Raw genomic sequence first — 23,875 nt, forward strand, 5'->3', positions numbered from 1 at the left:
ACAATTCAGAAACAGGAAAAAAAATGTCCCTGTTGGGTTCATGAATCAGCTGCATATGGCAGTGCCACCTTTTTCGTAGTCACATATAAAAGAATGCCTGCTAAGAGGCATGCAAGGCTATTATAAATAGAAATGTTTACTAGCTTTTAGAAAGAGGTAAGTCACAACTACTGTTGAAAATAAGGACACCAAATTCAGAGGAAGCAGAATTTTAGAAAGGTAGAAAGCTTAATATGGAACCTGAATTAGATCTTCATGACTGACTGGGCAAGAAAGGGTTCTCTAAACATTCTCATAGTAATACTCTTGTTTCCATGCTAGTTGTAGGAACAGCTATTTTCAGAAAGAAAAAAAACATAAATGAGGGAAGCTTGCTTTTTAGGAAAAAGGATGATACTGGAATCTTAAATTCTAACACACGTTATGCATGACTCATCCTTCCAAAGTGACAAAAACAAAAGCTTCAGACACACCAATACTTCACAGCATGCTGTGATAAAGTTTTTTCTTCACCAATTTCTTTAATTAGAGTTACACTGAGCTGACAAAAATTTCAAAACAGTAGTCAAAGTGACAACTTTTCAAATAGGAATGTAACTCAACCCTATCACAACTGCACTGACTTGCTGTGAGGTTCCACCAAGAAACAGACAGTCCATCATTACCATTATTAATCTGTTACCACTGTACTGGAGTTACATAAAAATAATAAAAAAAAAACAGTCCCGTACCAGAGCTTACAGCCTGAAACCATCTGCAGTAATGCTAAACACTATGATACTAGCATATAGCTTCTAGGCAAGTTAAAACCAGAGGCTAGTGTCAATATACGGTCATTGGTAGTACATTCCCAAGCTAAGGAAGAAAAATAACTCTAAGGGTACTATAATAAATCTTCTGAAGGTATTTGCATAACCACAGTTCCTTCTCTAGCCCAGAGCATCAAAGGCTGGAATAAGGCAGAAGGATCAATTGAGAAAGTTGTACCAAAAGTGTGATGTCGCGTCAGGAGAAAGCAAGGAAGTCAAGGCTTGTATTCACTGCAGCCAGGCAAAGCCCCACATACAAAAGGCTACAGAACTAAAGCAATGAAAGGGTAGAGAACACACTGGCATAGTTAGAGGGAAAACATTTAAGAAAAACCAGACAAAAAGAAAAAAAAAAAGTCTGCTGCACTTTGGTCTAGGAAGTCAGAGCACAGAAAGTCACAGATCCATTCAGTGGCATACAGCCATCCAGTTTGGCACAAGATTAAGAAATTATAAAGAAGATTTTAGCAGAAGCATATACGCACACTCCAGAATAAGAATATAAAATTAACAACCTGAAGAATTTTAATATACAAAAAGCATAGAGAAATAAACAACATCTAAATTGGTGCAATTACAGACTCATTCATCTTAGCTTTGAACCAATAAATGGTTACATGAAAAAAAGGCCCAGTCCCACAGACTTGAATGACAATGGGTACTGCTATATGGAACTTACGATAGTACTTCAAGCATGGGAGCAGAAGTCTGAAAGACAAGGTGCTCAGGTTAGGAACACAGATATTAACTCTTAAATACTACTGGTGGGGTATACTGTTGCAATATATCAAATAAACCAACTAGATATCCTCCGAGAACACCTACTATCAGTTCTAGCTTCAGTGTGCAGTCACAGATTTGTAAAGTATTACAGAAAGCTTATGACAAATTTTGTCTCCTGAAGTTTACTAAAAACAATTCATTGGTGATGAAGTCATCTGTGACTAGAAGCAAGAAACAGGCTCAGATCCATAGCATCTTACAGTGCTACTCATGTTTTAACCACACTTTGAAAATACTGTTTTGCAAGTCTCAGAACAAATCTTTATCAGCCTGGGGATCCTGACCTTCAGTGAAGCCAAGGCTGCCAAGTCATTGTAAGATTGGGCCTCAATTCCACGCAGTTAACTAAAACAGCTAGAGAAACTAAAAGAAAATAACTTGTGTGCTACAGCTGTTCAGTACCACAGTAACTTTCAAACCCTTTAGCTTTTATTCCACAGATGTGCAGCATGGCTTTAACCCATGAGCATTTATGATTGATGCATCTGCATGAAGCTTCTCATGAATGTTGCAAGCTTCTGAACATCTTCTACCGTCACTGCATTATATAAAGAGGCACGGATTCCTCCCACAGATCTGAATTGAAGAGAGGGAAGAAAACAAATAGAAAGATTTTGTATATTCTAGAAGAGATACAACATTCACAGATATTCAAACCTACTCCAAAGGGATAACAGTCACATTTCATGTAAACGAGAAGCAACATTTAATTCTTCAAGGCAAGCTTGCCATTAGAGAAACTCTATTAGTTGTTTACAGTTCCAATGCTGTAGCCCTGCAACATAAAAGCTACTTTTAATCCCACAAGCACCAGTGAACGCGGTAAGGAACTCTTGCAACCAGGTCAACAAGCTGTGTAATGAAAGGCTTTATACAATGACAGAACCTGACCTCAAGAGTCATCTTTTGTATTTGCACAGACAGATGTATCAAATTGGAGTAGAAAGCAGACTTAAGCAGAAAGTTCTCTGAACCCCACCACACATAAGCAGTAGTTGAATCACCATCAGTCTCTGATTACAGTCTATCTAGACTGCTATTCCCAAGTGATGCCAAACCAATGAGTAGCAGTCCAAGAGTGAAAAAGGCCAAGTCAATGCATAAAGCCCGCTGCCGTACCACTGTAGTAACAGTTCATTCTGCACAGGAAAGGGATTCATCTGACAAGTACTTACCGATGCCCTTTCAGAGATATCATGTTAAGTTCCACAGCTTTCTCAAGAAATTTCTTTTCCAGTGCTTCATCACCCTTGATACTGCCAATACGGAAAGGGACATTCATTCTGCTTCGGTTCTTTTTCTCAACTGGACATCTAGAAAAGTTGTAGAATGTAATGATTAACCCATTTTGTGCTAAATTTACATTTCAACTATATACAACTTCAGAAAGTGAATAATTCCATCTGTTTAGCACCAGTCATTCCTCCATAATTGAAAAGGTCGTTACTTTCTATGAAAGAAACCAACCTTCCTTTTTCAACAGAGTATAAAAACAGAAAAAGTGGAAGGCTTATTGGCTGTTCCTGACATACTTAAAATTGTCCCCAGGGAATGCACAGGAGGCCTGTAGACAGGCCTAATTTAAAATACTTAATGAAAACCACCACCCCATCCACAACAGTCTCAGTTACATTCCCTAGGGTAAGTGAGGTTACAGCAAACTTTGCCTAAGTCTTAAGCAGTTTCTTCTCTTTATCTTCAAAGACTGACACACTTATTTTCACTCATCAGAAATACTGCCAGAACTGAGCTTGACTCAGCTAAACGGAACTAAAGGAAGTGTAAGAACACAGCATAAGGAAATTTCCCTGGACATTAGTGACTTCTGTCAGTGGTTTCAGTCCACCTTCTACCTTTAGTATTTTTCATGAACATCTTAAGTACAGAAGAGGTATCTAGAACAAGTCTTGCATCACATACATAGCCACAACATACAAGGAACATCACAGCTCCTTAATACTTAAAAATCCCTTTAATCTGAAGTAGAGAATTCAAGACACATTTAAAGCAAAATTTTTCTTCAATTATTTTGTGAGAGTAAGAACATGGGGAACAAAAAAAAGATTTAAGTATTTTTCTTTAGTGATTCTAGCTAAATGAATCATGAAGCCTCCTGATTTTTTCTGTCCTAAGGCTGTGACATGCCTAATGAATCCATGTAAGAATCTATAAGTTTTCTCACATTGCATGTAAGTTTCATACCTATTACTATTCTATTTGACAAAAATTAATAGAATTCTTTATTTCCTCCTTTGTATAGATGTCTTCATTATGAAGAGGAAAAGTCAATCACAACAGCTGTGTATACAAATTTTCTGCTTCAGATGCAACTAGGAAAACACTTCACAAATGCCTATGCATTCCCATGTCAGAACTGTAGCTATGCTATAGTGTTAAGAAGATCCAGTTGCTATCAGGCAATCTGAAGTAACTCAGTTTGTGCACAGCCTATGGAAAGCAAATTGCAAAATGGCACAGCACTTTGTGGAAGAAAAATCTCCGTTTCCTAAATGGTTTGTCACAATGCTTACCCAGTGAAGAATGCCACAGATTAGGAGATACCTAAAGCTGCCTTCTCAGCTGTAAAGTAAGTCTCCCTTGTAGTCATTAGGTACAATAAAATCCATTCTTAGCAGTATTGCTTAGTAAGATACATAGAGCTCAGTTCATGAAGCTTGCTTTGCCTTCCCAGCTGACTACCTGCCATCCCATCTGCATTGTACTTCCCACCCACAGCCTTAGAGACCAGCCTACCAGAAACAAATTTGTATTTGTCGAAATATTTTTTTCAAGGCTTCATTTGCTTACTGAGGTTTATAAAAAAAACCCTCAGGATTTCCGTAGAGTAGGATCACAATCTGATCATGGCAATGATAAAGGCAAAGCTGTTCTCGTTAACTAAATGGATAAGCAGAATGTATTAAATATTATGATGAAACTATATCCCTGCCAATTAAGGTTGTAGCCAGCTTTAATTTAAAATCCAAATTTAATTTGCCCTATCTAAACTCTGACTTGAAAGTTAATTGGCTCCTAAAACTGTTGATTTTATACTGAAGATTAAGGAAAATATTTTGCTGTTTCATAGTCAATTACTAGTTTGAGCTTGGTGAGTATTAGAATTATTCCAAATTACAACATCAGCTTTTAAGTATACATGTTTTGGGTCCTGTGAGCTCAAAACCACCTTGCATTAATATGTAAAAATCAGAGGGTTAGATCTGTTTGGAAAACCAGCAAAAATAACTGAAGAAAATAAACTATATGTAAAGAAAATGTATTAAATTTTGACTACGCTTACGTCTGCTTTTCCTGTTTCAGAAATTAGCACTGTTAGCTAATAAGAACACTATGCTTGACAGAGAGAAAGCAGAATCTTTGACTACTGAAGACAGATGGCAGGAAGAATAAAATGCAAAAGTGGTCTCTAAAATTTCTTACAAGCCACTTTCTCTGTTTTGGCCTGTATTTACCCAAGAGATTCAGTGAGCGTAAAAAAAACGGATATGCAGATCCTGGCTTGTATATGCTTCTCCTAGACTCCTGTATTTTAAGTTTAACATACATGTTATTAATATGTTTCACAACTGATCTATATAAACTTGAGATAATTTCCTACTGAAATAAGACTCAGTCTTGGATAGTTATCAAGTAAATGGTTTGCACAAGTAATTCCTGCAGGATCCCTCACAACTTATATATAAACTGAAAAGGTAACTTTAAAAATATGCTGCAATCAGACTCCTTAAATTATGAACGTTTGGCTCTGCAATAAATATTGAAACCAAGGGCAAGAGCATAGCAACTTACACATAGAATCCATTAGATTTGTCTATAATATCATAAATCATTCGTGACTTGATTAAGCTAAGTTTATCCATAGCTGCAGCCCCGCCATTATTCTTTATCCATTCCAGTACCAATCCCATGATATAAATACTGCAAGAGGAAAAAACATGTTTCAGTCAGATTATTTAAAAAAAAAAAAGCAGAAAAATAACAGTCCTATTTAATAGTTAAAATGTTTCAGCAACAAAATGTTCTGTTTGGTTTTATGGTGCCTACGATTAACAACTCAGAATCTAGGCTATTTTAGTAATTATGACAATTCTAAGCAGGCCATGTTTTTTGGACACAGATGAAGTAACCCAAAATTCAAAACCTAAACAAATCTGTCGGACCAAACTTAATCCTTTGTACCACAGGACAAGTCCTGCAGGTTTCCTGCAACCCTGCAGGGCTCCCAAGGACATCCCCAGAACACACTGCATGGACTGCCATTTCATTGACCACACAACTGCCTGCTGAGTCCTAGAAAGAGCCAGAATTAGTGCAAAGTTAGTAGCATCCACCCTATACAGCTGCTCTGGCAAAAATACAGGGGTGCATCTCAAGCGCATGTACATTAATAAAGCCAGAAATCTAATCACATTTTCACAAATGTTAAATAAAAACTATAATCCTATTTCTGTCTAAAAAGACCTTTTGCCCACACGAAAAGTGAAGTCTGGCAAAACAAATAATGATGTATCACACTTAATTATTCATTACCATTCAAGTTCTAAGCAGAGATCTGGAAGCCTGTTGGCATCATGTGGCTTGGGACCAAGTATTTCAATGCTAGTTACTAAGTGCAACATAAAAAAATCCCTGAGGCCTTTTGCCTTTGTGCTTTTGCTACAAAGCTCAGCTTGTTCAAGTTCAGGCACTTCCCACGACTACAACACTTCACATAAAAAATCCAAAACTGTTCACAGGTTTTTATGGCATATTTTCAATAAGTTCACTTTTATTAATCCCTTCATTACAGATTCCAAGGGAGTGCTCAGAGAACATTACCCTATGAGTCTCCCTAACACAAATCTATCAGAAAGCTGTTTTAAACTTTGCTACTTCTAATTTCTCAGGGGATGCCAGCATCAAATCTTTGAACACTGCAGAATGAGGGAGGTTACAGACCATTTTATACAAAGCACCTTATAGCTTTGAGAGCACAATCTTGCTACATTTATGACAGCACACTCAACTACACCAGTGTAAAGAACTTCAGCGAAGGATAGCCTATGCCCTTGCCAAATATACAAGGCCACATTCCCTCTTACCCTCACTCCTTTGAGTGAAACTTCTTGGACAAGTCAAGTCAGCTTCAGAGTCACCCACAAGACCCAGCCAGCTGAAGTCTTTTATCCTTCTTTCATGTCAGTCAAAATAACATTTTTGGAGCAATTTTAAATGCAAAATGCATTCTGGAGCTTGGAAAAGAGATTTTTATAGCAAATTCATTGTTAATTTTAGCAAAGCAGATTACGGTCGAGGAGTCAAACTCTGTAGCACTGAGAGGTTAAAGCCATTAGCATCAACTTAATTTAATATCCTGCTGAAGTAGCTTTTGCAAATTCAGTTAATATTTCCTGCTTGTTTGCCAGCAAACCATTAGCGTGTGCAAGGAAGAGAGCAAAGAAAAAGAACTAAGCAGCTTTGCCAGCTCTTTACAAAAACTGGAATAGGCTTTTAGCACCAAGCCAAAAAGACGTGCACCCTGCCAACATTTCAGTCTGTTACATTCTGGATTCTGGAGTATACTCCAATGCAGGTCTGTAGCATGAAGTGAGATCTGGCACGACAGCGATCAGAAAGGAGAAAAGTCTGCTAGTTCAGCTTTATTTTCAGCCCCTTTAATCTTCCACTACCCTGTTAATGTTATTGACAGATACCGAGTTACAAATAAAGTAGCACTTCCTTTTCAAGCAGCTCTTTGCAGTGGCTAAAATAAAGTTACAGAATTTCATTCATTTTCCTTTTCAAACCAGAGGAGCAACACTGTGTTCAAGTGCTGAGATTAAGTAGAACTTCGGATTTTCAAATGGAAATAGCTTTGTACTTGGAAAACATGAATGGCTGGATTTAAGACCTGGCATATGCAAGTACACAGTGTCCGAAACTGTATGCATGACTTGGCAGTCAGGAAGACAACTGATCATGAAATAGAGGCTTTATCAATTACTGGGAAGAACACACATACTGCCCATGTTACAAAGCCACATTCAGAAAGATGATAAAAACCTGGAAACATTGTAAGGCTAATTTTTGTTTTAACAGCAGCCCTAAGGATACTGGGTGTATACAGCTAATAGGGCAGACAGGCTGATAGCAAAGACTACGTTGCTGCAGCACTACATACTCTACGGTATGCATACCGCTTGTAAAATCTGGAACATACACCCACAAGATTTACTGCTCTTCTGATAAATTAAGATAACTGCTTCTATGTCATTGCAATAGTACACCCAACAGTGAGAATCAGCAGATTCAGAGTTGCAATTAGTATCAGTTAAAATTCTACTAAATTAAAGTAAGCAATGGTATTAAGGTAGGTTTTATATGTAGGAATCCCTGTACTTCATGGCTATACAGTGCCTTTAATAACTATTGGACATCATTAAGCAACTTAACTTTACAAATTCTGGCATGTACGAAAAAGCTGTAAGAGCTGAGATTAAACATGAATATAAGATTGCATTATGAAATTATCCAAATGAAAATGAAATCTTATCTTCAAAAGCAGAAACCACTATTAGCAAAATAATTTTTAAAACCTGGTTTGAAGATCTTTTTTAAAATAATCATTTTAGTGGACACTGTTATGAAAATGCTCCAGATGAAGAATGAGTAGATATTACTGGCTCAACACCTAAATATTCAGTAGCAAAGCATCATTTCACTAGTCATCAGAAGCTAGGAAATAGTAATTTCAAAAGAACAAGCTGTAGTCTGTTCTGTTTCTTGCATACATGAAATCATCAGGTACATGCCAGTTTTATGATCTTGGTTGCTAGCAGTAACTATGAAGCCGGATCAATTTTATTTGTGGTTGTCAAGTCAAAGAACTATGCAAAGTTGTAGTAGAGAATAAAGCAAACTAATCACTAAAATGCCTTTAAAAAAATACTAGTTTCATTTCAAAATTGACAGTAGTAAATATGTAGCTAGAATGAGATACTAAAAAAAGAATGTTTTAATTAAAAGTTTTAATAATATAAAACATAACAATAATATTTACTATTTTCCAAAGAAAAATCAATAGGGATCTGGAGGTTCAATTTCTGAGAACAAGCTCAGGAAGAAATTAAATCACATCTGTACTGAGTATTCAAGAAGCAAGACTACCTGACAAGTTACCTACTTGCAACAATAGAAGCATCACCACCGAGTTTGAGTTGTGTTCATGTAAGTCACAACTGGATCTTGAAACTTCTACAATGGAATTATGACAGACAATATTTACTTCCAAAAAACCCATGTCCTTTATGGCTGAGTCCCACTAGGCAACAGTGACTTGAAGATAAATACTCAACTTCTGAAACTTTTCTCGGTAAAAGCAGCAGATGGCAGCGCAGTAGCTTTCCGAGGGAGAGACTAAATAGCAGGGCAAGTTACCTGTAGCATGGTGGAGTGTTATACAAAGAGCCATTCGTCGCTTGCGTTTTGTAATCCAGTACTACAGGGCATTCTTTCAGAGCAAATCCCAGCAAGTCCTCACGTACTATTACAACAGTAACTCCAGCACAACCAACATTCTTCTGAGCACCAGCAAAAATGACGCCAAACTAATAGGAAGAGGGAGAGAAGGACTTACTACATGCATTTGCTAGTAGATGTTATAATGGACTCATACACCAATATCATTATACAATAGGTATACAACTCAGCTCAATAGCTTGGAGAATGTGTTGAAAATGAGCAAGTTATAGGTCAACGAGTTAAAAGTTCTGAATTCAAACTGCACTTACAGCTATAATTATCCCTTGTATGTCTATAATTAGAACCATGTATCTTCATTCAACTGAGGAATAAAATCACAATAAGTTTCCCAGTAATTTGCTAGATGTTCATTTAGTAGCTACAAAAAATTCTCAAGGTAGCCTGTCCCAATTTTACACTACTCCAAGCAAACCTACTAAGAATAAATTCATACATAGATCACAGTATTTTCAACCAATATGGTATTTCAGAACAGGTATCATATAACCAACCTGTTCAAAGAAGGCAGATTAAGAAAGGCCAAGATGAATGCAGTAACAATTGCCCCTTCTTTTTGCTACACACAGATAAGAAAGATCAAACATGCTACTTCACTAGTCAGTAACACTTCCCACTCCTAACACACTTTACAAATGTAAGTACTATGTTCTACCTCTGTATTACCTAAGAAAGACGCAGTAATTGTGAAGCACAAGAAGCTTTAGCAGCTTGAAAGGGGCTACAGATTTTTCCATGAAAGAAGCAGGATCAAAAATTCTGATTCACTGTACCCTGCTAGAGCCATACACACTATCTACAGAGTAAATATGATTCAGAATATATCTCGCTCAGCTACAGCATCAGATAAGACCACAGAGTCAACAAATAATCTTGGACAGCTATTAACAGGAACAATTTCAACATGGTTCAGTATGTTTTTACTGAAAAAAGGACACCACAAATCTCAAACTTCAAATTTCCATTTGTGTCCATCATCAGCTATCCAAATAACAAAATATTATTTCCTTAATTTCACTGTTCAGCATCTCTGGCCATCCAGACATTTCTAAGTGGCTAATTATATGCATTGAAGTTTGAAAATATTTTGTGCAGCCACTGTGTCCAATACTGTACCTTGGAAACATCCACAGGTCTGGAGAGGAAATTTGATGACATATCACAAACCAAGACTGCTCCTTTGACATCAGGTACAAAGTCAAACTCCACACCATGAACAGTCTCATTAGCACAGTAATAGACATAAGATGCATCAGGATTAAGATTCCAAGTGCTTGGGTCCGGAATGTCTGAGACAAAAAAAAATAAAAAACAAAGGTCACTGGAGACAAATAATCTTCCTGGTGTGTAATTTTACTTGAACACAGGACTTAAGTGTAAACCCAGAACGATTTTGCAGTATGAAGTATTAATTATATTGTTAACAGAAAATATTTTATCTGCAAAGGAAATACCAATGCATTCCCAAAATTCTACGGTGAGCCATCAATAAACTTGCAAACATCCTTCTGGTTGTCAGCCCTTATTCCTCAAGGGATTTTCGCCAGGTTTGTAATCCCAAACTACTGCCCCAGGGGTCCAAACCGGCATTTCAGAGGAATTCAGGCACTGGGTCTAAGAATCCTCTTGGTGCTTTTGGAACTACTGTGGCATTCAAATTCTCACTGGCAAAGTTCTCTAAAGCTGTGCTTCTGTGCATTCCCAGAAGTACTTCAGTCTTTCCCAAGGTGAACACAGGGTTACCTCCCTCCCTCCCATTTAGGCTTTGCCACAGACTTACAAAACCAAGATTTCTTCTGCCAACAGGCAATATACAGGCATGCCCTAACAGCACAGAACAGGTTTGCATAGAACCAGCGGTTGCTCTTCCTTTCTTCTCTTCTCCAAAACATGAGGGGGAAAAAGCGCTGCTGTTTTCTCCACCATTATTTACTGCCTCTCCCCTTACTACAGCTGCCAAATGCTGAATACACTCCCCTAGACGGGTAGGCTGCAGGTTCAATTCCTTCCTGTGCCTCACAGGATATGAGCTTATCTTCCAAGTCAGTATACTAACTGATCATTAGGGCACTAACTCATATGGGGATACTCTGTCTTTCCTGTTGCCTCTAAACCCAGTTCAAATACTGTAATTTGAATCAGAGGGAAGGAAAGTAAGCATGACTGGCAGGAGCAGAAACCAAAACTCAGTTGTCCATGGTCCAAGAATCATTTATGTATATCCAGTGACAAAATTATACACTCAAAATATCCTTGAAACAGATTCTTACAAAAAATCCCAATGCCTCAATTACAGTTAAACTTTTTCTTCCTTCTACACTGTGGTTGTTAGATTACGTTATGTCCAGTAAGTAGCTCCAAGAGAAAGAGCTGAAAATGCTTCTTCCATTCCAGAGCCAACTTGCCTGTTACAACACACCTACTTTCAAGGGTTCCCAAATACCTATCTTTGCCACCCGTAACAGAACACAGGTCTCCCGTCTCCTGGAACAAAAAGGTTAAGCTCCCAGACATGCTTCTAAGTGTCAGATCAATCTCATCTTGAGAGCACCTGGAACTGAAATATCTCAAAATATCCCTGCATATAGCTTAAGAACTCAGTTCAACAACAACAAAAAAAAGAAGAAAAAAGATAAAAAGAAATGGACAGCCCAGACCATTCCCCTACCATTTTCCGGGATCTGCTTAACCCTAGTTTCAGAATTATTTTCTGGTGGAGACTGTTAAGCCATCTAACAGATCTCCCCATGATGAACATGGAGAGATGTAGCAGGCAATCTTCTGAGTGATGGGCAGTCAGCTCCGTAAGTAGTTAACATTCAGTAATGCAATAGCTGAGTTGGACTGGTTTTCAGAGCCATTCAAAAAGCTAAGCGGTAACATGGATGGATATAATCATCAACTTACTTGTATAGGTTCCTAGTTTTGGATGAACAATATTCACTTTGGCATACTTCTCTGCCTCTTTAGCTGCTTTTGCCGACCAAGCTCCGGTAACCACATAATCCGCATGCCTTCCCTCCTTCAAACCAATAAGATTAAGTGGGACTGCACTAAACTGACCAGATCCACCTCCTTGGAGGAAAATCACTTTGTAGTTTTCTGGTATATTTCTGCATGCAAGAAATAATCATTTATATTATTCCCAGAAGACACAGAATGCATAAAACTTGATACTATGCGTTTAATGGTAACTGAGAAATAACGCTGTCATTTTAGAAGACTCTGCCAAGAGGTTAGACCAAATCCCACTAACTTACCTCAGCACTGGTCCCATGTAAAAACTTAAGAATAATGCTATACATTCTACTAACAATTATTTGCTGAAAACAAATGCCTCCCCTTGGATAGCATTAAACGAATTCACTGAGAAGCTCTACTATCATAGCACACACAAGCCTGAAAGATATTTCTACAGAATTACTGCTCACTTTTAATTTTATTGCTAATTTCACAGCTTTTCTGTCAGACTAAGAACTTCAAACTGAAGTGCTCACAGCAGAATTCAGCTTCGAGACCCTTCAATTTGAAAGTGCAACTGTAAATTGTACATGCAGAGCAAGTGCCTTAAGTTGTTCACACTGTCACAAAAATAACTTGTTCAAATTATTAAGACTCTGTCCATAATTCTGGCTGTGACCGAGAGTCAAGCTTTTATATGACATGACCAACATCTACTACTACGAGAACATTAATTCTAATACACAGTATATTTATTTCAAACTTTAAAATATTAGTCGCACTACAAATAGGAAAAGGGCTCCTGATCAGTGATTCTAAAACACATCCACAGAGCTTATGTTAGTAAAATCAGACTGTTGAGTAATGCATAGATCACCTCTATACCATTAGAGAAATGAGTTGTTGTTTCTACTTATTTCTTGAAGTTGATGCCCTTCGTGAATTCCATGAAAGTGACAAAAATTAAAATTTCAGAAAAGTCAACCAGTCAGTGTTTAGTAGACACATAAAAAACATCTTAACCTAATAAAAACGTAAAAACCCTTTGTTACATTCAAATAAATCAGCATCAGACAAACAGAAAACCAAGGTCCTCTCCACTCAGACACAGCACCTTAAAAAAAAAAACCAAACACCAAAACAGGTGCTTTCAATGAAAGGTCCCAATATTAATCATTATTGGTGCAACTAGCACAAGCATGAAATAAAAATGAGGAATAATTCACTTACAGCAATTCTCGCATAAGACTTTCAGCTGTATTTAGAATTTTCATGAAATCTGAAGTTCGATGGCTCATTTCTTTGGTGGATAGGAAAAACGAAATAACAAGAAACAAAATTATAATACATCAATGCAATTTAAAATTGTGTTAAGTTTTAACCATTCTATACCACAGACCCAAAATGCCTGAAGGCTCCCATTCCCAGTCCCAACTCCTATTTATTTTTGCTTAGCCCTCCTAAATATCCACACAAGACTTATACCTCCAGTTCAGGCAAATCCAGTCCATTCACATTCAGCATCCACATGACCTTACCACCCCCAGGAACAACTACATTTGCATGAAAAAAACTCCCTAGAAAGGTGTAAGTTTTTCTCACTCTGAGAACCTTCTCTGCTACTAATGCTGTAGCAAGCATGGAGAAAGGCACAGGGGGTTGTTTTAGTCTCTTACTTTTAAGAAGTAATCCTAATTAAACATTAAGGTCACTTAATTCCTTTTATTAAGCCTCCACACTTTCTTTCATCTGTAAGAGTGTACAATTTAAATGTGAAACCCAATCCTGCAGAGAATTCAGCAACCAAAGCTTCACAGGACTAGTAAAATGCTGACTATCATCTTGCATGAAAATTTTGTGCAACTGGGGCCGAAAAGCCAGTCAGCTACTCACATAGCACAGAAGACACTTTCCTCCTTACGACAGGACAGCATGGCCTTCCTAACAGATGCTATATATCCAATACATCTGAAATGTTTTGTCACACAGCATACAAGATATTCTATATGGTATCTATGTACACACATATACACATATAGTGGTGTATACATATATAGTATTTTACAGGCATACATAAAATATTTTTTCCTGTATTGCCTCTATATACATACACACACATACATACACATTCCTGCCCCAAGATTCAAAAGTACTGATGTTTTACATATTGGTTATCTTTTCTGTCCAGTCCTTTGTTTTAGATCACTAAATATCTGGCTACGTATCATTTTACGGTCTCCTGATACATGGTGGAAAACCAGTATGAAAAAGCATTCTCTGGACATACATGTTACCAGAATAAGGTATTAGAAAAGGAGCTGAAATACCAAGATCAAAAACCCTTATTACAATTTGGTTAAACATCTACATTCTGAAAAATACAGAATTTTTGAAGTCTTACCGAGAACACTTATACCAAGCCCTTTGTAGTCCACCAATTCCTTCTGTGCTTCTAATAATACCTAACAAAAGAAAAAAACCAAAAAGAAATTAAGGGAATTTCCCACTATCTGGAGTCACTGATGCATCATGCATATGCCAGCTGCTCTATCGTATTGCAGTAACATGACATTTGTCAAGTGAAATTACCAGAAGTATATTCAGCAATATAATTTCATTGTCTCTAGTAGCTGAGGGCTTTCCACAACATCGCACAATTAAATCATATGCTTGTTGTGAAAACTGTGTTTTAAATTATTATTTCAAGAGTTAGATTTCCACATTTCAGAATGATTTCTAGGAGTTGTATGAACTCCCAACCTTTTACAGAACACAGTATTTGTATATGTACTCTTTCTAATCAAGTATCTTAAATATCCACCTCCAGCCCTCCGCCCTATGTTCTTTTGCTTGACTTGTGCGAATAAGACAACCAAGATACTGAGGAAAACAAAGAAAAGTCATCTTGGGGAATATGATACCTCAAACTGACCCAACAAGACAAGGCCTGGTTTTACAGAATTAAGTCCCACACTTTTTGAAGATGAGCCTAGAGAAGTTATTGAAAGTTAAGAAAGAAATGAAGCAACATTTTGAGATAACCAAAAAATGCAGGTCACTCCTGGGAGCCCTAGCCAGGTAATCTGCTGCTTCAACCTTCCATTTTTCTTTCTTCTCCCATACCTCTCAAATATCAGCGAAGTGGACTTAGATTCTAACCGTTGGATCTGCAGCTTCTGATTTCAGTAAATTCTTGTTTGATACAACATTCTTAAGTCTTCCTAAGGGAAGTACAGGAGGGAGCCCCAGCAGAGAAGCCACCAAAACACACACTGCATGCTTGCATCCCAGGGAGATGGCAAGAAACCACACACTCAGGACAGCTACAGGAGCAAGAAGTCTACCTTGCTGACAAGGTATCCACATGGCCTTGTCACCTGTAACAGCAGAAGTCAACCAGAAACAACTGCTGCTTTTGATGTTGAGAGATTTCTAAATTTTAACCACTGTGCTTCACATGCAAATTTATCAATGCCAGAGGAGGGGGCAGAAAGGTCAAGGGGAACACACAGACTATTAAAAAGTGCTTGGTAAAATCCAATTCTGTTAGGAACATTCTTTATCTGACAATCTGCACACGCCTTACAATAGCCATTTATCATATGCCTTGTAATAGCCATGAGAGCTTTGTCTACCTTCTTGCTTCAATGAGTCTACCGCACTTCATACATGGTATCAGCCCACAAAGTGGAACAATTGAGGTGATACAGTAGTCCATATAGAAGTACTGCATTTTCAAGAGGGGAAAACAGATTAATAATATGGAGTTCAGCTATGCTCACCTCAAACCCTAACGCCAGTTTTCAGTACTGTCCATTACAGAGTTGGATACTGCAGCAGTTCTATTAAAAGTCCCTGTAAGAACCAAGGGCTCATGACAAAACAACAAATTTCTTTGCATCATAATCTGCACAGGGCATTTCCATTTGGGCCGGGGGGAGGACGAGAAGCTGCTCTACAGCAAATTTGTTTGCCCCAAGAAAACTGTTAAATAAATAACACATAAAACAATGAAGGAAACTAAGAAAAGAATAAAAAACTTCCACAATAAACAACTCTGAAGATGGAAGTCAGATGCGCGCAATTTGGCAGAAACCGCCCCCTCTCCATATGTAACTGGATAATCACTGGCTGCTGATGCAACTTTCCAAAAGGTTGAGTCTACACTATACTCATTGTAATTTCTTAAATAAAGACTTCTCATGGAATTACCATGTTATTTATCAGCTGACAAACAATACACGCAACACGATTGCCTCTGTGCACCTGAGGAGTTACTTCCCACCTCAAAACTGATAATACCCCTTGGTGAACGATCGGATTCAGAAAAAACCCAGGAGAGCCTTCCTAAAGCCACATTACGGCGCGTTTCCAAAACGCTGAACTTAGCAGGGCGCTTACTTGGGTGGCGAGAGGGAGAAGAAACGAGGTCTCGTTGTTAGGCGGCTAAGCCTTTTTATTACTATTCACCAGAGTCTCCGCAGCCCTCGCTCCGCGCCCGCGGAAGCCCCCGGGAAGCGAGGGGCCCCCCGCAGCGTGCGGGCAAAGCCACGGCTGCCCCCTGCAGCGCCGGCAGAGCGCGGACACCCACACCCCAGCCCTCCGCGATGCCCTAGCCCGCGCCGGGAAGGGCCCCCCGCCCCTACTCACGGAGCGCGGCAGCTTCGCCGGCCCGGCCCCGAAGTTCGCCACCTGCCGCCCGCACTCCATGCCCGCTCCGCTCCGCTGCCGCCGCCGCTGCCCCGCTCAGCCGCCAGCCCCCGCCGATATAAACCCGCCGCCGCCGGGCCGCCGATTGGCTCCTGTCACACACACCCAGGAGGCGGGGCGGTAGCCTTTCCGGCCCGCCCATTGGCCCCCCGCGGCAGCGCCCCAGCCGCCTATTGGCAGTGCGGCCACGAGGAAACAGCGTGATCAGGCTGGCGGCGGCGTTGGGCGAGGCACGCGGGGCGCCGCGAGGGGCTCGCCACGCGCGAGGCAGCCCCGCCCCCGCCGCGCTGCCGCCTCCTCAGGGAGCGTCCCCTTGGCGAACGGGGGAGTTCGGCCCCGGCCCCGGGGCGGGCTGGCGGCCTGTGTCACCCGAAGAAACCTAAAGTGGGTTCCGGGGGAGGACCGAAAGGGGTGGCAGGGGCTGAAATGTGCCCTGCCTTTGGAAAGCCTCGGCAAAGCTCGCCTCAGCCGTCACTGCGCGCAGGGCCGCAGGCAGGCGGTAACGCACCCGTGTCCTGCGGCAGCTTCACAATGCTGCTGCAGAGCTGGGACACTGGCTCCAAAAGCGATCTGTATGCATGCGTGAGAAACCAAAAACAGCAATCCACAGTTACAATGCATTTCAGGTGATAGTTCACTTGAAAGAGGTGGTTTCACAGTACCCAAATTCTGTGTGAATTTGTTCCTCGAGGAGCAGGATACCCACCTTCCCTAATCCAAGAAGGACTGCATTGCTGTGCACTGTTTGCCCTAGCAGCCCAGTGCATGCAAATTGTCGTTTGGATTTCACAGAAAGGGAATGAAATCAAAAGAGGTGTGAAACTTAATTTCAGGGAGTGGATAGCAGGGCTGGGACTTGCCTTGAGGCCTGCCAGATCCTGGGCTGATACCCCTGAGTGTTAACCTATTCTTTCCACAGATACCTTGGTGTAAATTCATTGAAAACAGAGTTTGCATTTCAATTTAAGTCTTGTAACTGAAGGAGAGACCTTAGCTCATCCAATTTCTTCTAATTGTTTTAGTGAGAAACATAGTGCTTTACAGCCAGTTTTCAGACATCATTTTGAAAGCAGTAGCAGTACATCAGTTCTGACAAAACAAGCCAGTAGGGTATGATTGAAAACAGATGGGCTTTACTGAGTCCCATGATTTTCTAGTATCTTGCATGAGATTCATGATGCTTATATGGAGCTGCATAAAGCACAGCTCTTGAACACCTTAGCCTGCCCAGTTTTGCCCATAATGCTGGGTCTACTTTAGTCCTGTGCATGTTCACCATGTTAATCATCAAAATTAATTACCTGTATACCAAATTACTTTTTTTTTTTCCCTCCAGAAAAGTAAGCGTTGATACCCATAATTTTGTGAATACTGAGATTTCTGCAAAAGGCCATTTTTCATTACAAATTATTTCACTGCAGACATACTGACTACTTGATAAAATAATAAGAATTTACAGATTACAGCTTGATGTGGTATTTAGCAAACAGTAGTTATTTTGTTTAAAAGATTGTCAACAGAGACAGTGGTTTTAGAGCAAAGATAACCTTCATTTCAATAATAGCTATAGCTTAAGAAAAAACTGTCAAACTCACTTTCAGATACCAGAACCCTCCTCAGTTCTACAGAGATAATAGCAGACCTCACAGACATTACAGGCTGGGTACATCCTCTTCAAAATACCAAGGTATTTCTAAAGTATGTCTCAGGCTGCAACAGCCAGAACAACTACATTACTTCTAAATATTAAAATTAGTTCTAATTAAATAGAAGCCTATGCTGAACTGCTCAGTAACAATGTAGATGCGACTACAATATAATTATGTTTACTAGTGTCTTGAATAGAAACAGGCTTAGCTGATAGGGGCTCCTTGTATGGGCTTTTCCTGATCTTAAACCCAGACTATCTACTTCTGCCTGGAGAGGCAACTTCAAACTCCAGCTTGTTTGGGAAAAGGTATCCTAGGGGAAAAGCAGTCAGAAATAGGTTAGGTGGGCGATTCGGGTCGGGAAGCCTGGCCACTACTACAGGAAGTGCTTCAGCATTTGAGCAGGATCAGTCTTGAATGCTAGCTGCATGGCACAAAGTGCAAGGTAAATTAAAACTTCGGAATTAAAAGTGTAATTCAAACGTCTGGCACAAAGAGCTAGAACACAAAAATAGAAACTCGGCAAGCTGGTGCTGGTATCGGCTCAGAGCACAGGGAGCAAATATCAGCTATTGTAGTTTTTCAGTTCAGGGAAGTCCCATCCTGACTAGAGGGGTCAAAAATAGCAGCTTCCATGAGATCAGAGGACAACTGTACTGTAAGCCTTGCCACCCAGATCTTTAGAAAATTAATTTCATATTGTGCATTGATGGTGAGTAAAAATTGATAGGGATGTATAAACCAGAAAGTTTTCTCAACATGGAATAGTCCATTTCTGCTACACGGAAGGGATAATTATGTTTTTGCAGTTGGAGAGAATGAAGAGGAATAGTAAAGGTCACATCAGAGTTTTGTTTCTATTAAATTGAGATTTCTCCTATTTTAATATTTTGCTACCAGCAATTATGATTTAATATTTTTATTACCTCAAAATCCATACTCAATATGCATAGTCACACAATATAAAAGGGAAGCTTTCAAAACCATGACTTCCAGGAATTCTAGCATTTGACAGAAAATCTGACCCTTCAAGTGCCACAAATCCCTGCAGATGAAGGTGAATTTGCATAATTAACACAAAAGCAGAGAGAGCAGTATTTACTATGAAGCATAACTGGAAAAACAGAACAAAATAAAAAAAAACCAGAAAAAGTGTAATATTTAAATAAAGTTTCAGTTTTCAGTGAACTTTTATTGGGTTCATCGTGATTTCATGCTATGCTGGACAGAAAAACCTTCATCAGCTACTGCTGGAAAAGAATCAGCTCACACAAGGAGAGCACATGCACATGAGTTCTCTCTCTGGTACAACAACAGACAATCTGACATAATTTTTAAAAGACACATAATGCATAGCAACTTGGCAGCTGTTTCAGGAGGCAGCTGGGACGTCTGGTCCACCAAACTAGTGAGACTAGTAAATTTTGATGGGACTTAAAAACCAAGATGCAGGTAGCTCAGACAAGTGTTTGGAGTTATTTTGTTTTCCAGAGATTTGGCTACAAATACTTAATTAGGAAATGTGAAAAGTACACCTTTTGGAAGCCCAGATGAAGAGAAAAAAAATGCTTACATTTTGTAAGTAAACAGTAACATGTTCTCTAGCAAACACCTGGCCTATTGATTTCAGGCTTTTATGTCAAACAAGAACATAGACAAATACGTAAAACATTAACTAATAGCAAGGGGTTGAAACAGTTTCTATCCAAACTCTGGGTAAAATGGTTGCATAATCATTTGAAATGTATATATGTGTATATATACACACAATTTTTTAGAACTTTTTCATTAATATACATTATTCTTACATCTATATGTGCAACATACGTTTTCTTTATATATTGATAATATTTTTTGAAAATTATTTTTAAATCATTAGAAATCTCTTGAAACTTCTAAAATACTCATGAGAGCCTTAAAAATTCTTCTTCCCAGGTAACTCACATCCATTATCTCTATTGACTTCAGATCCATTGTCCAACTATGTATAACATACGTACTCCAGATTCTCACCGTGATACACAACAGCACCAGTGATGAGAGGAAGAATCCTTCATGTTTCTGATTTAAAAAAAGAAAAACTTATTAAGTACTAATCCCAATGAAAAAAATATGCCCACCTAAGTTACGTACTGCCTGGTCAATTTTGCTTTAAATGATAATGTTTGACATAATTGATGTTTTTAAAGCAAATACTAATAGTATTTAACACAAAAGGTATTTATGCCACCTCCTTATATGCATACAATACATAAACTGTTTTAGGTTCTTTATGGTATTTTCAGGAAGAAATAACAAATTCATAATCCCTAACATCACAAATCTGAATACTTTTGAATTCATAATTTTATCCACGGTTTCACAGTGATTAGCTTTAGAGTATTAGCTTTAAAAAGGGAACATGAAGCATTTCGACGGTGAAGAAACCGACTGCATGTAATTCTTCAGTCAAACCAAAATCACAAGCAAAGACGCATGATGAAGCAATAGACCTCAAATATTTGGGACAATATCTAAGAAAGTGCACAGATTAATATATTACCTGCTATTATTCTGAAGTGACAAAGTCTGTATAAATAATGTACTTTCATTGTGCAATTACTTGTGCAATATTGCAATAGCTAAGGTAATGTCATCCTGCTTGCTCAGCAGAAAATTCTATTTGAGGATTCATGAGTTTCTTCATAATTGTCAACCAATTGCAGTCAGGAATTTCTATAGATCTTGTCTTCCAGAACTCTCACAATAGATGAAAAAGAAAGCTACACGGTTACACATTATTTTTTCACCCCTAGTTCAGACCAAATCATTTTGCCTAATTCTGTATATGAAAAATATCTTCCATTGCTCCATCACACTCTGTCCCCTTCACTCTGCAAATGAAATACACATTGCCAAAAAAAAAAAAGAGTTAATGTGAAACAGGTTAAAATGTGATGATCATTCAAAATCTCAGCCAACACTGTAAATCACAGAATCGCAGAATGGTCAGGGTTAGAGGGGACCTCTGGAGATCTTCTAGGCCAACCCCTGTTAAAGCAGCTTCACTCAGAGCGGGTTGCACAGAGTTGCCTGCAGGTGGGTTTTGAATGTCTCCAGAGAAGGAGACTGCACAGCCTCTCTGGGCAGCCTGTGCCAGGGCTCTGTCACCCTCGAGGTAAACAAGTTCTTCCTCATATTCAGATGGAACTTCCTAAAAAGGCTGCACCGGCCCATCTCTCTCGGCCTTCCCTCATGAGGGAGATGCTCCAGCCCCCTCACCCCCTTGGCAGCCCCCCGCTGGCCCCTCTCCAGTCGCTCCCTGTCTCTCCTGAACTGGGGAGCCCAGCGCTGGGCACAGCACTCCAGGTGCGGCCTCAGCAGGGCAGAGCAGAGGGGCAGGACACCCCCCGCACCCGCTGGCCACGCTCCTCCTGATGCAGCCCGCGCTGGCAGCGGCCTTCTTGCCCACCAGGGCACACTGCTGGCCCACGGGCCGCTCGGTGTCCTCCAGGCCTCCCAGGCCCTTCCCCGCAGAGCTGCCTGCCAGCAGGTCAGCCCCAGCCCGTGCTGGTGCGTGGGGTCGCTCCCCCCCGGCGCAGGACCCTACCCCTGCCTTTGCTGAGCTTCATGACGCCCCCCCTGCCCCACTGCCCAGCCTGCCCGGGCCCCGCCGAACGGCAGCGCAGCCCCCGGGGTATCAGCCGCCCTCCCAGCGCTGTACCACCAGCAAACTCGCTGCGGGCACGCTCTGCCCCTTCACCCAGGGCGCTGGGGGGTGGGCTGAGCAGGACGGGACCCGGTGCTGAGCCCCGGGGCACAGCGCTGGCTGCGGGCCCCCAGCTGGGCTGCGCCGCTGGTCACAGCCCTCTGGGCTCTGCCATCAGCCAGGTCTCAGCCCACCTCCCTGCCCACGCGCCCAGCCCACCCGGCCTGCGCTCACCTGGGGCGGCTGTGGGAGACAGGGGCAAGAGCCTTGCTGAGGGCAGGGCAGACAACACCCACTGCTCTCCCCTCATCCACCCGGCCAGGCGTTCCAGCACAGAAGGCTATCAGGTTGGTCAGGCGTGATTTCCCCTTGGTCAATCCATGTTGATTACACCCAATTAATCTTTTCCATGCTTTGAGGTGACCTCCAGCATGAGCAGTTCCATCACCTTGCCAGGGATGGAGGAGAGGCTGACTGGCCTGTAGTTTCCCTGAGTCCTCCTTCTTGCCCTTTTCAAAGACTGAAGTGACACTGGCTTTCCTCCAGTCCTCAGGCACCTCTCATAAAAAGTGAAATAAAGGCAAAATACTTAAATTTGATCAGTTTTTTAAAAAGACAGCTTTTCATGACCACTGCACAATGTGCTGACTTTTCAGCATTTGAACTTTCTCATGAAGATGAGCACTGCATGTCAGATTCTACTTATCCAATCTCACAGAGTTCGCATGTGAAAAAGTCATAGAAATAAGTTATTTTAAGGAAATAAAATTGAATGGCTCATTCAAAAGCAAAATTCACTCCCATTGTTGAACCAAATGACCGAGACTTAAACCCTGAACTAAAACAGCCTAGATTGTTTCATTCTTCCAAATGCAAATTTTATGTTGCTTAAAAACACTTTTCCTAAAGCTTGCTTAAATGTTTAGCATCTTCCTCATCTCTGCATCCCTTCCTAGTAACTTATGTTCTACAGAACTCCCATTTACATACAAAATAGTAGTTAGTGAAGGAAACAATTATTGTATTAAGCTCTTGACTGATTGCCTTCTCATGGCCCTCAGGCAACTGTACAAATAGATACTACTTTATTTTTCAGGGCCATACTGAAATGTATCTTATTATTCCTGGTGCAAAGCAAAATGATTTTCCATGCCACACGAGCCACACCAAACTCTGTTACTGTGTGCTATAGTTCAGAAGCTGCAAATCAGTTGCCTGTGCAAAACAATTATATTATTTTAGTTTTGTATTCTTACATTTCTCTAGGTCCTGACAGCAATGTACTTAGTTGGACTAGGCATCCTCTAGAGGACCCTTCCAACACAATTCTATGATCTGCAGTCACAGCAATAAGGAAGAATGTCTGCATTTAGATATTTCTTGTAGAGATGTTTCTGGGCTGTTTTGAATCTGTAACTTCCACTACCCTTGGGAATGTCATACCCACATGCTGTTAGGCATGAATTTACGTTTGCTCTAAAACAAATTTTTCCACTTCCATTGCAATCCACTGGAAATAAATACTGGGGAAAAAACTGTGCTCAAATTCATTTTATTAGCTCAAAACTGTTTACACTATAATGAGATCTGTGACACATAATGAAACCCATACACCAGAAACCTTTTGTACGTAGTACAAACTGACGGGTACCATTCTACCAGTGCATCACTTCTCCAAATACAAAAATCTAGTGACAAGCGATGCATAAATGAAAAAGGAATACTGAAGAGCATGC

The 23,875-nt window shown here is 40.1% G+C and overlaps 1 protein-coding gene across 1 annotated transcript; it reads right to left on the reverse strand.

The window, feature by feature from the left end:
* Positions 1-496: 496 nt before the first annotated feature.
* Positions 497-16,855, reverse strand: PSAT1 (phosphoserine aminotransferase 1). Its single transcript, XM_056324645.1, has 9 exons — positions 16,743-16,855; positions 14,494-14,554; positions 13,323-13,392; positions 12,039-12,244; positions 10,248-10,420; positions 9,030-9,199; positions 5,403-5,531; positions 2,768-2,905; positions 497-2,168 (listed from the first exon to the last, which is right to left on the reverse strand). Exons 1-9 carry the CDS (start codon positions 16,800-16,802, stop codon positions 2,063-2,065), a joined length of 1,113 nt encoding a protein of 370 aa, XP_056180620.1. The 5' UTR covers positions 16,803-16,855; the 3' UTR covers positions 497-2,062.
* Positions 16,856-23,875: the final 7,020 nt, after the last annotated feature.

The sequence above is a fragment of the Falco biarmicus genome, chromosome Z, assembly GCF_023638135.1.
Source record: "Falco biarmicus isolate bFalBia1 chromosome Z, bFalBia1.pri, whole genome shotgun sequence".
Taxonomy (NCBI): Eukaryota; Metazoa; Chordata; class Aves; order Falconiformes; family Falconidae; genus Falco; species Falco biarmicus.